Source organism: Diaporthe amygdali (assembly GCF_026229845.1).
Source record: "Diaporthe amygdali strain CAA958 chromosome Unknown NODE_42_length_345209_cov_65_521073, whole genome shotgun sequence".
Lineage (NCBI taxonomy): Eukaryota > Fungi > Ascomycota > Sordariomycetes > Diaporthales > Diaporthaceae > Diaporthe > Diaporthe amygdali.
In genome coordinates, this window is record NW_026517062.1 from 111,919 (window position 1) to 125,302 (window position 13,384).

General features: G+C 55.3%; 4 protein-coding genes across 4 annotated transcripts; 3 read left to right on the plus strand and 1 right to left on the minus strand.

The window, feature by feature from the left end:
• Positions 1-1,518: 1,518 nt before the first annotated feature.
• J7T55_007082 (uncharacterized protein) lies at positions 1,519-2,879 on the plus strand (the record flags this gene model as incomplete). The annotated part of the gene is made up of 3 exons (XM_053134129.1): positions 1,519-1,561; positions 1,679-1,967; positions 2,123-2,879. 3 exons carry the CDS (start codon positions 1,519-1,521, stop codon positions 2,877-2,879), a joined length of 1,089 nt encoding a protein of 362 aa, XP_052988033.1.
• A 3,274-nt stretch (positions 2,880-6,153) lies between these two features.
• J7T55_007083 (uncharacterized protein) lies at positions 6,154-7,392 on the minus strand (the record flags this gene model as incomplete). Its single annotated transcript, XM_053134131.1, has 1 exon — positions 6,154-7,392. The coding sequence occupies one exon, from the start codon at positions 7,390-7,392 to the stop codon at positions 6,154-6,156; it is 1,239 nt and encodes a 412-aa protein (XP_052988034.1).
• A 1,014-nt stretch (positions 7,393-8,406) lies between these two features.
• Positions 8,407-11,853, plus strand: J7T55_007084 (tubulin-specific chaperone; the record flags this gene model as incomplete). Its single annotated transcript, XM_053134132.1, has 6 exons — positions 8,407-8,575; positions 8,646-9,402; positions 9,726-9,892; positions 9,953-10,352; positions 10,403-11,651; positions 11,821-11,853. 6 exons carry the CDS (start codon positions 8,407-8,409, stop codon positions 11,851-11,853), a joined length of 2,775 nt encoding a protein of 924 aa, XP_052988035.1.
• Positions 11,854-11,960: 107 nt separating this feature from the next.
• J7T55_007085 (uncharacterized protein) lies at positions 11,961-13,319 on the plus strand (the record flags this gene model as incomplete). The annotated part of the gene is made up of 1 exon (XM_053134133.1): positions 11,961-13,319. One exon carries the CDS (start codon positions 11,961-11,963, stop codon positions 13,317-13,319), a length of 1,359 nt encoding a protein of 452 aa, XP_052988036.1.
• Positions 13,320-13,384: the final 65 nt, after the last annotated feature.

A 13,384-nucleotide genomic window follows, 5' to 3' on the forward strand; every position in this document is an offset into this window, starting at 1 on the left:
GGTGGACTTAGTCTCGGTGCCCGATCTGTCGCTAGTGGGTTGGTGAGAAATGCTCTACCCCAAACCTAAAATTCATAGTCGCGAGAGACGCCTCGATAGGAAAGAACGCACTTTATTGAGCACGAACAGACATTCTGTTTATGGGTCAGAAGACCGAGCAGACGAGACTGATTTTGTCTATAGCCTCACAAATTCCAAAATTGTGCGGACAACTCCGAACTGCCAATTAATATAGCCACGGTTGATGGTTAACCATGCATACACCACAAGCTGGATGGACAAGACCGAAAGCCGTGATCGCAAACTCACAGCGCATAGATAAGCTCTGAGCGAACAAGTATTTGCCTCATCTTGGGTGCGCTCCTTGATTCCTACGATCGGCTTTCACTGTATTCACAATCTTCTTTCGTCACGGATGTCCATTGCAGGTCAGATGTGAGCAGGCCGCACGAGATAAGAATTAAGCACAGGTGGATGACCTGCCATGGTCAACCCCTGTGTCGAGCATTGTCTTTTGTCCATTAAGTCATTTCCTCTTCGGGAGTTTATTTGTTGTGCCTCTAAAGTGAATGGATACAGATGACTGGGGAGATATTGGATCCATGTGTCAGTTGTGTGCTCCTGATGTGTGGCTTTGAGACTTGATGTGGGCGGAAAGAATGGCATCGGTCAGCGGGGCGGGCGGACAGGGTGGTCTGCAGAACACAAGGCGGGCGCGGGTACAATGGCGTGCGCTGCTTGCATGGGTACGTCGAGGATGTACACAGACCATGTCCATCAAGGTCCTCGCGCGTGTCATCGCTCTTGCTTCTTCTTGCGCTCACTCGGCCGGTCATGAACCCTGCAAAGGCCCAAGGCAGACCAGGAAATCCTGCCGTGCCCAAAAAAAAGCCAGGCCCCCATCGATGCAGCCCACATGCCCGCAGATCCCATTGTTCCTCACCCCCAAGGGACCCTCCCTGGGGGCCAATCACGCACGTTTCAAAGGCTAAACTGATGCATGCGGTTGGGTCTCTTCGCGGCTCTAGCAGCACATCAGCGCGACAGCCCCCCCCCCCCAGCCCCAGATGAGCACCTTGATGGTCAGAGGTGCAACTGGCTCGGTTACAGCTCGCCGGTGATAGTACTGTATCTCGCGGCGCTGCGTCGCTGCTCCACGGCGGACCCATTAGAGACATGCCCATGCTCATGGCTCACGAGCTAAATGTCCAGTCCACACAAAACTTGACATCCCACTCTCACTTTCACTCTCACCCCTCCTCCTCCCCACCACCACCTACCTACATGCCTGATCGTCTCCCACCCACCGCGCATCGATAAAGACTCTGGTCCATCTCTTTTTTCAGTAGCTCGCTCTCAGATACTCCGTCTACCTCTCTATCACACTTAGTCTACCTGACTCAACCAGCTCCAGCCGCTCGAGCCTAACTCAACTTCCTCCTCATCCTCAACCATATCAGCCCAACCATCTCAGCCGAACTTCACTTTCGAGTCTCGAAGGCTCCCGTCCACTTCACCATGTCTGCCGAAGACACGGGTAGCAGTGTCACCGTCTCTTGCGGTTAGTCGCCCCTCCCCCCCTCTTTCCCACGCGTCTTGGGTTGTATGAACCTTCGGTTTCCTGCGTCGTCCTACCGAGCAAACGTGGCTGGAACGTGCTGACCCTCGGCACCTGTAGAACTCGGCAACGACTACGATGGCCGCCTAGGTCTTCGCATAAGCTCCATCTTTGTCATCTTGATCGGCAGTCTCCTGGGCGCAGTAGTCCCCATCGCGCTTGCTAGGTCCAAGCGCATGCGAGTGCCCAAGACGGCCTTCTTCATCGCAAAGTACTTTGGCTCTGGCGTCATCATAGCCACGGCCTTCATCCACCTCCTCGCTCCCGCAAACGAGGCGCTTGGCTCAGAATGTTTCCCAGACGACTCTGCCATCAAGGCTTATTCATGGCCTGAGGGCATCGCTCTTATGTGAGTAGCTTTTGAGCGCATCCCCTTTAACTTGTTGCGAAGTTTTCCCCCGTCGATTCATGGCTTCTTGGACATGTCCTCAGGATCTGTACCCCACGAATCATGTATTGTGTTTCTCTCCACCATAATTCTTCATAGCTGACCTTGTTGCACAGGACTGTGTTTTCGATGTTTTTCATCGAGTTGCTGGCGAGCAGGTTTGAGTGGAACCTCAAGGGTGGGCACAGCCACGACCCATCGATGGAGTTTATGTCACCGTCCCTTAAGAAAGGAGGCGACGAGGAAACTGGAAGCGCACAGGGCAACACTACCAATGCTTCAGCCGGCAACCAAGACTCCGGCTTCACTAGCGAGGTCACCTACCCACCCGGAGGCGAGGACCACCTTGGCCACAAGCGCGAACACGTCGACCCCGAATCCTTTGCCGCGCAGATGACGGCCCTGTTCATCCTGGAGTTCGGCGTCATCTTCCACAGCATCTTCATCGGCCTCACGCTCGCCGTGTCTGGCGAAGAATTCACCGTCCTGTACATCGTCCTCGTCTTCCACCAGTCCTTCGAGGGTCTTGGTCTCGGCTCCCGTCTAGCCGTTGCCCATTGGCCGGAAGGCAAGGAGTGGATGCCCTATGTCCTTGGCACCGCATATGCTCTTTCGACCCCGATCGCCATTGCTATCGGCATTGGCGTTAGGCAGACCCTCGAGCCGGGTAGCCTGATGACTTTGACTGTCAATGGCGTCTTCGACTCCATCTCTGCCGGTATCCTGATCTATACCGGATTGGTGGAGCTCATGGCCCACGAGTTTATGTTCAACACCGAGATGCGCAAGAGCAGTATCGGCATGACCCTTTCGGCTTTCGGATGCATGTGTCTTGGCGCTGGATTGATGGCCCTGCTCGGCAAGTGGGCATGAGCGGCAGATTCGTATGATGGTAGTGGTGGAAACGGCGTAATGGGAGGATACGGAACCTTGAATCTTCTGGCCCAGTCCCTTTCCGACTACCGACTTTTTCCTTACCTCAATAATCGCATGTCCGTTGGTGGAAATCGTTTTGTTATTGTGATTGGAGTTTGTTAGAGTAAGTCTGGCCCAGGTCCCGGTCCGCAGTGCGACTAGAGGCTCAGGGTGGGGGCTAATGCAAGATGCCACAGTTAGACGATGCGATACCCCAAAAGCGTGTTTTTAGAACAATCATCTAATGAGAGTATTGAATTTCTTGTCGAAACCTATTAACGAGGCGGACTGCTGCTACCTAAGGTACAGAATTGACGACAGTGACGAAGGCAATGATTCCCCTTATAAGAACAGAGAATGGGTCACCAATCTTTGCAAGTCCTCTCGACCGGCCCATGTGTCTCTCGATGTGTCTTGTACCAAGCCACATAACAGCAGGAAACTAGCAACCCGGGATGCAAAGAACGAGTGTATGGATGCCGAAGCCGAATATCAACACTAATTAAGATGCCATGATGGAGGGTTGCTTAGTGCTGCGGTATCTCTATCAGTCTCGGCCGTGGGAGGCAAGAGAGAGAATGTGAAAAGGGAAAGAGAAGGGAGAGAGAAGGCTGGATTCTTATTTACCTTGCAAGAGCCGCAAGAGCAGCCGCCGGCGCAGGAGCTGGAGCAGCAGTTGGTGCAGGAGCTGGGTGAAAGATCCAAGAGTTAGTAGTGGATCCGGCAGACGAGATACGGATGGTGTATGTCGACTGGGCTGTGCGTGATGGACAAGGTGGTACATGTCCAACAGATGGCACCGGTCTACTAATGGGAGGGCTCGACTCACCAGGGAGACATCTTGATTTGATGATGAGATGGGTCTTGAATGACTTGTGTGTTTTAAAAACTTGACTTGTATCTTGGATGGTAGTATTCTTTGGGCTGGAGATGAGAACCTTTGTGGACAAGAAGGACAGAGGCGAAGAAGATAGGCCTTTAAATACCCTCTCCAGACCTCCTTCGAGAGGGATTCGATTAGATAACTGCAACGCCGGCCGTGAGGGGGCACCATCAACCATCCCACGAGGTCGCACAGCATGGGGAGGCCCAGCAAGTAGGAGATAGCCTTGACGATCTTGTGTGGCTCGCTCGCTTCTTTCTCACGCGCGCGCACACATCCGCACACAGCAGATATGCAGACAGACATATGCAGACACTAACACATGCCAACCCACGCCACCCACCCACACCTCGCAAAGCCGTATGCAAAGTATGCACGCATGTGCTGGCTAGCTTTCCAGCCGTACGGATGGGGGGGTTACCTTGGCACAGCCAACGAGACATGGGGTGGGAGGAAAGTGAGCATCAACCCCCAAGGGCCGAGCCCAAAAAGCCTCGTTACGTGCGAAAGTGAACGGGGCCCCGAACTGCTCCGCAAAACTGACTCTCGCACTTTGCATCTACTGGACCGACCGGCTCGGCGATGGGCATATCACTCCCACCCAAGCACTCCCACACCGGTCTCCAACTCCTTCGGTCCGCGCGGGAGTTCCCCTTTGGCTTGCTGGCCGCCTGGGTGCCGGACTTGCGCGGCGATTGGCCATTAGGCGATACCTATGATTAACTATCAGCTCACCAACCACACACCTCGGCCTGTCCCCGTGGGAGGGATAGCTTGAAGCTTAGGTGTGCGGGATGGGGGGTTTCGGGCGTGGGTGTGTATTGGGCCACCCTCCAATCCCCTCCTCTCTTAGTCTTGTGATGTCCTGCCAATTGCCCAGCCTTGCCCTCCACCACCAACGGCCGCGAGGAGGAATTTGGGGGGGATTCATTCTGTGCTGGACTACGTCCTCCGGGTATGACCTGCTGTGGAACACATCCTGCGGGCGTTGGGAGGAATTCAGGCAGAGCCTGTGTGCTGTCGAGGAAGTGTTTGGAGTAGCTACAGTAGAAACCGTGGTAGCACCACATATGGGACTGTTAACCCGGCGTGTGACCGGCCTCATGGCAATTCCCGATACGGCCTCCCGGCTGGGGCGGCTGGGGCGCCGCCGCGCGCTATTGGGCAGCTGTCATGGCGTTGGTCTTGCGTCGATGCCTTGCAGATCATCCTACTTGGCATGTTTGTCTGGCTGTGTGTGTGTGCGTGCGTGCGTGAATGTATGTATGTATGTACATGTGTAGGTCAGACAGAAGGCGGAATGGTCTCTGGATCGGCTTGCCTCGGACTGGGGGACAAGGTAGACAGACATGCATGCCGTTCGCCTCATACAGTACACGCCTTGCGCCTTTCGAAACAACTCGAGTCACTGATGCCCGAGACACAAGCGAGCATATCCTCATAGATTGGCCCTTTCATTTCACTGTGGCTCCTGTCTAAGATGGTGTCGTCGGGCAAAGGGTTGAAAGGGGTGTCGTCGAGACGTTTGGGTCTAGACTTGCAGTCTTACCGGACACTCTGCTCTTATGGTCTCGGCTTACGTTCAAAGGGCCGTAAGAAGTAACGGCACTGGTCAACACGAGTCAGTCTTGTAATTCAGGTCGCCATCGTACCACTCAGAAAGATAGCACACAGGTTGTGATTTCGACCGAACCGAAGTGCCGTGCTGCTCAAAGAGGTCGGCTGCCATACGGCCGTTGAAGAGATAACAGACAAAACATGATCAGCTCGCAAACTAGCGAGTAAAGGTCACGTTAAGCCTTAGGCAAGTGCTCGATAGAATTCCATCAAATGCTGTGACTCCAAAAGTATGCAGTGGTATCCCTAAACCACAACTCCTCGCAATGCGAATGCAGAAAAGGCTGTTCCGCCCCGGCCGTACGTCTCACTTATGTGATGCTCTCCAAATGCTGTTCGGGCTCTGCCCCGATTTTGCTCCCCACAATCCAGCGTACATTCCGTTTGCTTCACTTCCAACATGAGAATCCACGAGGCAGGCCGCAACCGAAAGACTGGAACATGTTGGCATCTTCCTGCAAAATGAGTTGGCGTCGTGTGTCACCAACCTTTCGTCGGCGTCGATGCCGATCAGTATGGTCTCTACTATTACCTGCACTTCTGTGAGTGGTAATGGGGTACGGGCGAGAGTCCACTCCCTCGAGTCGAAGGAGTGTCATTGTGTCGTCACTCCCTCCTGAACTACTTCGGGTATCGCTTCCTCCTGGTCTCGAGAGCATCAGTCTCAGGGGCTCCATTCACGCGATGGTTGGTCGTCCGGGTGTTCGAACGAGACTGACTTCGCGTTCCTCTCTAAGGTCCGTCTGCCGACGAGCTTTGTGTGTTGGTCTTCTTCTGGCGTGGGCGCGGACGATGAGGAGCAGGAAGCGCGCCGGAGACGAGGTATTCTCTTTTAGACTTCTGCTTCGACTTGGGGCCACGTCGGCGCTGAGGCCTGTCGTAGACGAGGTCGTTAAAGTCCGGCTGCATCATGGCCTTAGCATGACGCTGGTAGAATGGGACCCCGCCTTCATCGCTGGCGCTGCTGGTGCTTCTGCTGCTGGCTGGTGCTTTCTGGGCGCTCCGGTCGACTTTGTCGCTCGTGCCGTCGGTATTGGCCTCAACTGGTCCCTCCTCCCCCTTCGCCTTACTGGCACCGTTGATGATGATTTTAGGTAAGTTGGTCTGAGACATGGTGTTGTTCTTGATGTCGTTCTTGATTTGTGCGAGCGAGGCCTCCATCTCCTTGGATCGCACAGGCGCACTCTTTTTGTCCGACTGACTCTTCGAGGTGGTTGACTGTGTGTTGGCAGACGTCTGCTCCTTCCGCGCCTTCTTTTGTGACTCTTTCCCTGACTCCTTGCGTGGATCGCTCGATTCGGTGCGCTTTCTCTTTTTCGGGTTTCTGATGTCGTCGAAGGCGCCATCGAGACCAGCAGCAGGCTTCTCTTCATCTTCAGATGAATCCGACGAGTCTGGCCCGTCGACCTTGCTCTGAACCAAATTCTCCTCGTCGCTGGAAACTGAATCGGAGCCAGAAGATGAAATGTCAACCTCCTTCTCGGACTCTGGCTCCTCTGCAGCTTCCAAATACGGTCCAAGGTGGCGCTTGAACTTCCAAAGCTGTGTCCTGATCAGGTCGAGATCAATTGCTCGCTCCTCGGAAGGATCTTGATTGTAAAACGCTGTTCTCTCATCGAGCGCCTTTGTCCTGGTCCTAATGTACTCCTTCTCCCTCTTTGCCAAGTGCTCGCATTGTCGCAGGATTTCCTCGCGGGGCAGCCAGTCATTAGCGCTGAGCTCGTCGAGCGATCGGAAGGCCTGAAGCAGGAGCACCCTGTCGAGCTCATTACGCTTTCGTATCAGCGCGGACGTCTTTTTGGTGATGATTCGACGGGCTCTCGGGGTCAAGGGCTTCGGCAGCTTGGGCTTCGAGTTGCTGCGCGCATCGTGAACCTCGGGTCGGATGGTCACCATGCTGGACTTTGGATTGTTGCGCCGATTGATCTTCCCTTTGGTGACGCCGCTCTCATGAGGACGTACTGCAGCCATTTTGGTAGCGGCTGAGACGTAAGGGGAGAGAAAGTGGGCGCGACGATGATTTTGGACTGTCAAGATGAACTGATAAGCAGATGTTCCCCTCTGCGATGACCTCGAAACTTTTCTGCGGGTCGAGACACGCGAAGTGGGGCGCCGAGTCGGAACCGAAGTCAGGTAAGCAGCTTCAACGGTCAAGAGGCGGTACCTAGAGACTGTTGTCTCTGTTCAACCCAACGTTGAGATGGAAAACTTGGAAGGCATGGAAAGAGTGAATTGCCCAGCGCCTTGTCAGTCTAGAGGTGAATTGGCAGCTTGAGATTTCAGATTGGCTTGGTGCTAGTCAAGCTTCATTTCTTCAAGGCGATGCGAAAGCTGGGTAGACATGAGAGCATGATCCCTTGGTAAGACAACACAATGTCTCACTTGACCCCCGTTGCGACAGAAGTGAAAGCTCGAGAGCCAGGGTTTTTTTTGCTTTTTTTTTGTAGTCGCGTGAGCTATGTCATCGTTGGAGCGTCGAGTTCCAGTCCGGTACGAAGTGAGCCACACATTGTGCCTTCGCCGTGAACGATAGGTAAGCAAAGGCGCGCGGCCATTGATGACTGCTCAGGTTGACTGGTGGTCCGGCATAAGACAGCAGCAGATAAATTACCAATAAGATTGGACGCCTGTCTCTCCAGCATCAGATCTGTCCAAGTGTGGACCTTGTGTGAGCGGGTCGCGACGGGCAGATTTAGCATCAGATCGAAGTTGAACCCGTCAACAGGCTTATCAGATCCTGGGGAAATAGGAAACTCCAACGGTCCAACCCCACACCCGAAGTGCCAGGGGAAACCGCCGGACCTCGGCATCTGGCCTGAGCATCGTGGTAGCTCGGCTTGGGGGCAGGGTTGACGTGCTTGTCTCCTCCTCCTTCACTTCATCGTTGAGCAGCTCATCTTCTATATTCTTCATATTCAATCACCACATCTGGTCTCCAGATTTCCATTTCATAATCACATCAACACCATATCTACTGATTTCACAATGAGCGGTCCCGGCGTCGGTTTCGAGTATCCTCCCCTGTCTGTCTCATGGCTCAAGCGGGACGCACTCCTCTTTGCCAACAGCATTGGGTGCACCGCTGATGAGCTCCACTTCCTCTATGAGTTGCATCCTGACTTTGCCGTCTTCCCAACCTACCCCGTCATTTTGCGTGAGTCCACCTCTTCCGAGTTTCCAATATGAAGGCTGCTCTACGTCAATAGAACTGACCGTCAGTTCAGCATTCAAGGGCTCTACCCAGGAGGTCATTGACTTCTACGCCGCCCAGAAGGCCGTCAAGATCCCCAGCGTACCCGACTTTGACCACACGCGGGTCGTTGACGGTCAGCGCCTGGTGCAGTTCCTCAAGCCACTCCCGCCTTCCTCAGAAGGCAAGAAGTTTGAGATCCGCCAAAAGGTGCTCGGCGTCTACGACAAGGGCCGCCCCGGATCGGTCCTCGAGACCCAGACCGACCTTGTTGATGCCGAGACTGGCGAGGCTTACTCGCGGGCCATCGGCAGTGCCTTCTTCGTGGGCCAAGGTAACTGGGGCGGGCCCAAGGGACCTGCCACGGTCAACTTCCCGCCACCAAAGGGCAAGCAGCCCGACCTGACCTTTGAGGCCCAGACCACCAAGGAGACGGCTCTGCTGTACCGCCTCAATGGCGACTATAACCCCCTCCATGCCACCCCGGAGCCTGGCAAGAAGATGGGCTTCGGCGGTGAGATCCTGCACGGCCTGTTCTCGTTCAACTCGACCTGCCACGGGCTGCTCAAGAACCTCGCGGGCAGCGACCCCAAGAACCTGAAGGAGTTCCAGGCAAGGTTCGCCAGCCCGGTCCTGCCTGGAGATAAGCTGGTGACCTCGGTCTGGAAGACTGGAGATGTCAAGGATGGCTGGGAGGAGATCCGATTCGAGACCAAGGTCGAGGGCAAGAAGGTTTGCCTGAGCAACGGGCGTGCTCTGGTCAAAGCCGGAGGGTCTACCAAGAGCAAACTGTAAATAATCCTCAAAATTGAGCCATGTGGAATGAAATTGTATGAATTGAGTAAACCATGTTGTGAAGGTGCTCGTTGAATAATGAGAAGGAGCCAGCTGCTGAAGTTCGTGTTGGTTGTGCTTTGATTGTAAATTTGGCGCTGTAGTGGCCCCTGTCGCTGTAATGCGGGAAAAACGCACTGTAAATTCACGACTAAGCCCCTGCCTCACAGGCATCAGTTTGCGAGCCCACTAGAAACCATCACATCTAGCTCACCGGTCTTTTGCGCTCCATAATGCTTCCCAGAAAATTGCAACGAGCATGATACAACATGTCTGCGAGCGCTGAGTTCCGAGTCGGCCAGCGCCGTTCCTACGATGGCGCGCTCTGCACCATTCGGTACATCGGCGAAGTAGCCGGCACAACTGGAGACTGGCTCGGCGTTGAATGGGACGACCCGTCCAGGGGCAAGCATGACGGCTCACACAAGGATGTCAGATACTTCACATGTGAGCTATTCCATCTCTTATTCATGGGAATTTGAGATGCCATATTGACAAGAATTACAGGTCTCTCCAAATCCCCCAAGGCCGCCTCTTTCGTTCGCCCCACTAGGGTGGCAGACCAGCCGCGGACCTTCCTGCAGGCCCTTCACGAGAAGTACGCCCCGGATGCCCTGACGGACCAGGCCCAGGCGTCGTCTGGCCAACAGATTGTCATCTCAGGCAAGGTCGCCGAAGAGATCGGCTTCGACAAGATTCGCAAGCAGCAGGCGCAGCTGAGTGAGCTGAAGATTGTCATCCTCGATGGCCTTCGCGTCGCCTCGGCGTCGGTGCCTGGTGAACAGCCCATCTCCGAGGTCTGCCCCAAAGTCGTCGAGCTGGACATCAGCCGCAGCTTGATTGTTGATTTTCAGGAGGTCGTTGATGCGTGCTCGCAACTTAAGGCGGTGCGTCGCCTGGGACTCAAGTAAGTGGCTTCTTCGTGACGAGCAGGCCTCTAGACTAAGTCTTCAACAGTGGGAATAGATATCAGGATGCATCAATCGCAGATCTAGATGCGGAATCGGTGGTGGAAGCCTTCACAGGTGTCAAAGAGCTTGCGCTCGATGAGACTCTGCTACGCTGGGACAGCATCTGTCACATAGCTCAATGCTTCCAGTCTCTGGTGACTTTGCACGCCAGTACCAACCAACTCCCTCGGCTTTCACCTTCATTTGGTACCTCCACGATCTTGAATACACTGAAAACCCTCTATCTGGAGTTCAACGATTTCACAGCAATCAGCGACCTGGCCTGTCTTGCCCAACTGACATCGCTAAAGAACCTGCATCTCAAGGGCAACAATATCTCCACTGTCACCACCGACGAATCCCACAACACACCAGTCTTCAGCGCCACCCTGACCCACCTTGATATTTCATACAACAACATCAACAACTGGTCCTTCGTGGACGCCCTCCCCGATTCCTTCCCAGGCCTGAACTCCCTGCGCCTAGCCCACAACCCAGTCTACGAAGACCCAGGCTTCGACAAGTCCGGCGACGCGACCTCTTCGTCGGCCGCCGGCGCATCAGGCTCCAAGGCCACAGTCACCGAGGAGGCATACATGATCACCGTCGCGCGGTTGGGCTGCCTGCAGACCCTGAACTTCAGTACCATCACGCCAACGGACCGCACCAATGCCGAGATGTTCTACTTGTCTCGGATAGGCCGCCAGCTCTCGTCTGTGCCCGAGAGCGCCGAGGCGGAGGCAAAAGTCATCGCGCAGCACAGGAGGTATGCGGAGCTGTGCGAGCTGTACGACGAGCCGGTTGTGGTGCGGAGGAAGGAGGTCAACCCTGCGTTCCTAGAGGCGAGGCTTGTCAATGTTGCGTTTCGGTTTGTTCCGTCGCAGCGGGCAGATGGAGACGACAGCGGTGTGAAGACGGTGGAGAAGCACGTGCAGATTCCCAAGACATCCGATATCTACGCGGTAAAGGGCATTGCGGGCAGGCTATTTGGGCACGAACCCCTTAAACTCCGACTGATCTGGGAGACGGGTGAGTGGGACCCTGTGGCGGGCTTCGACGACGCTGGCGATAGCAGCGACGAAGAAGAGGACACAGCCAGAGAGCAGGAGGCAGTGGCGGAAGCACCATCTACCCAAGAGGAAGCGGTAATTCGGCTGGAAAGTAAGACTGGCCGGTGGATCAAACGAGAAGAGGAACTAAAGGATTCCCCAAGACAATTCGGATTTTGCGTCGACGGGCTTGACGTCACAATCAGGGTAGAGCCAAGATAGACAAATAGACCTTCATATTTGGATAGAAAACAATGGGCTGCAAAGATAGAAAACAGACTCAAACTGATGCAGTTTGCCGCCATTGCTGCACGGATGATAGGCGCTCACCGTAAGGTGATTTGGCTGGCAAGCAGCTAACAGATTGCTCTTTCAGTCAGGCTGCTACATCAAGAAGAAAAGACAATAGATTTATATCTCATGGACTGGGACGTACGGCTTCTCTCTGCCTCCTCTTGTTTCATTGCCCAAGGGACCGACGTCATTCGCTACCTACCGCTCCAAACATCAAGCACCATGCATCCCAATCTAGATCACTTCATCGTCCGTCCCGAAGAGGTGGACGGCACGCCGGGACCAATCGTGCCACTGGTTGCCATCGACCAGCTCCCCGACTGGTTGCAGTTGATCGATGTGCCTCGTGAGCTCGACGCCGAGCAGACCATTGGGCTGACCAACCTTGGAGTTGTCGACAAAGAGGACGGCAGCATCTACGAGGTGCACTTGTGCCATGACAAGATCCAGGCTATCCTGAGCGATGCCGATGTGAAGACGGGGTCGAACTCGTCGGGAAGCAAGAAGAACAAAGCGAAGGCCAGGAGAAAGACGAAGAAGAAGAAGAAAGTCGCCTCTCATGCTGAGATCAAGGGAAGGATGAAGGAAAGGACCGCCAGCGAAGAGTCACTTTCCTCTTCAACCGGGAACTCTGCCTCCACCGAGCGAGGCCCAGTCGAGAAGCCACAGCCTCGTGTTCATCCAGCCGAGCGCATGCTCAGCGCCTCACGTCACAACGTGGCCAACACTGCTGTGACCCAGGCCCACAACAGCGGCAGCGAGAGACCTCTCCGCCCCCACGAGACAGAAGCCATACGCGACGAGCGCCGGTCCACTGCCCAACGGCGCACCACCAAGCGACACGCCACGGTCTTCTGCCGGCACTGGTGCCACCATGGGACCTGCAAGTGGGGACCGCAATGCCGCCACCAGCACCGCATGCCCACGACACTGGAGGGCCTCCTCGAGGTCGGGCTCAAGGGCTTCCCGACTTGGTACCTGCTGATGATGAGAGCTGCCTCCGCCGGCGGGTTCCCAGGCCTGTTCAACATGAACAGCATGCTCAATGCGCTCACAGACGAGCAGTCTCCCGCTCAGTATCCTGCCGTCCAGCCGTCATCCTCCTGGGCTCTCACCCAACACCACATCCCCGGTCCAACACAGCACTCCTCGCAGCCTTCGCCTCTGGACCTCAGTCTAATGCAAGGCCGCATGTCCGCCCTGCTCGCCTCGAGCAATGAGATGAGCAACCAGCAGAAGCTGGAGCAGGCCAGGGAAATGCGCAACCAGCTCCCGCAGGGCACTTACCCCGCCCAGCAGCCGCATTCCCACCACCTCGCCAACCTCTACACTAACGCGAGTCTTGCTGCCAACGTGGCCAACATCCAGCGACAGACTGAGCGCCAGCAGCAGGCGAAGAATGATCGGCCCGTGGCCACGCGCGTCAAGGCCAGGGCCATGCTTGGGGACGGCCTTGATGGCAATGGTCATGGCGGAGTTCGACTTGCGGGTGGTGCAAGGAGCAGTGGGCGCAACGGTGGCGATGCGGGTGCTATAGCGGGCCGTGACGACGGTGTTGAGGAGAAGCTTTTGGACATTTGACTGAAAAGATAGCTTTTGCGTACAAAGTCAAGAGGGTCGGACGGGGTGGAAGAGAGCAGAATTGT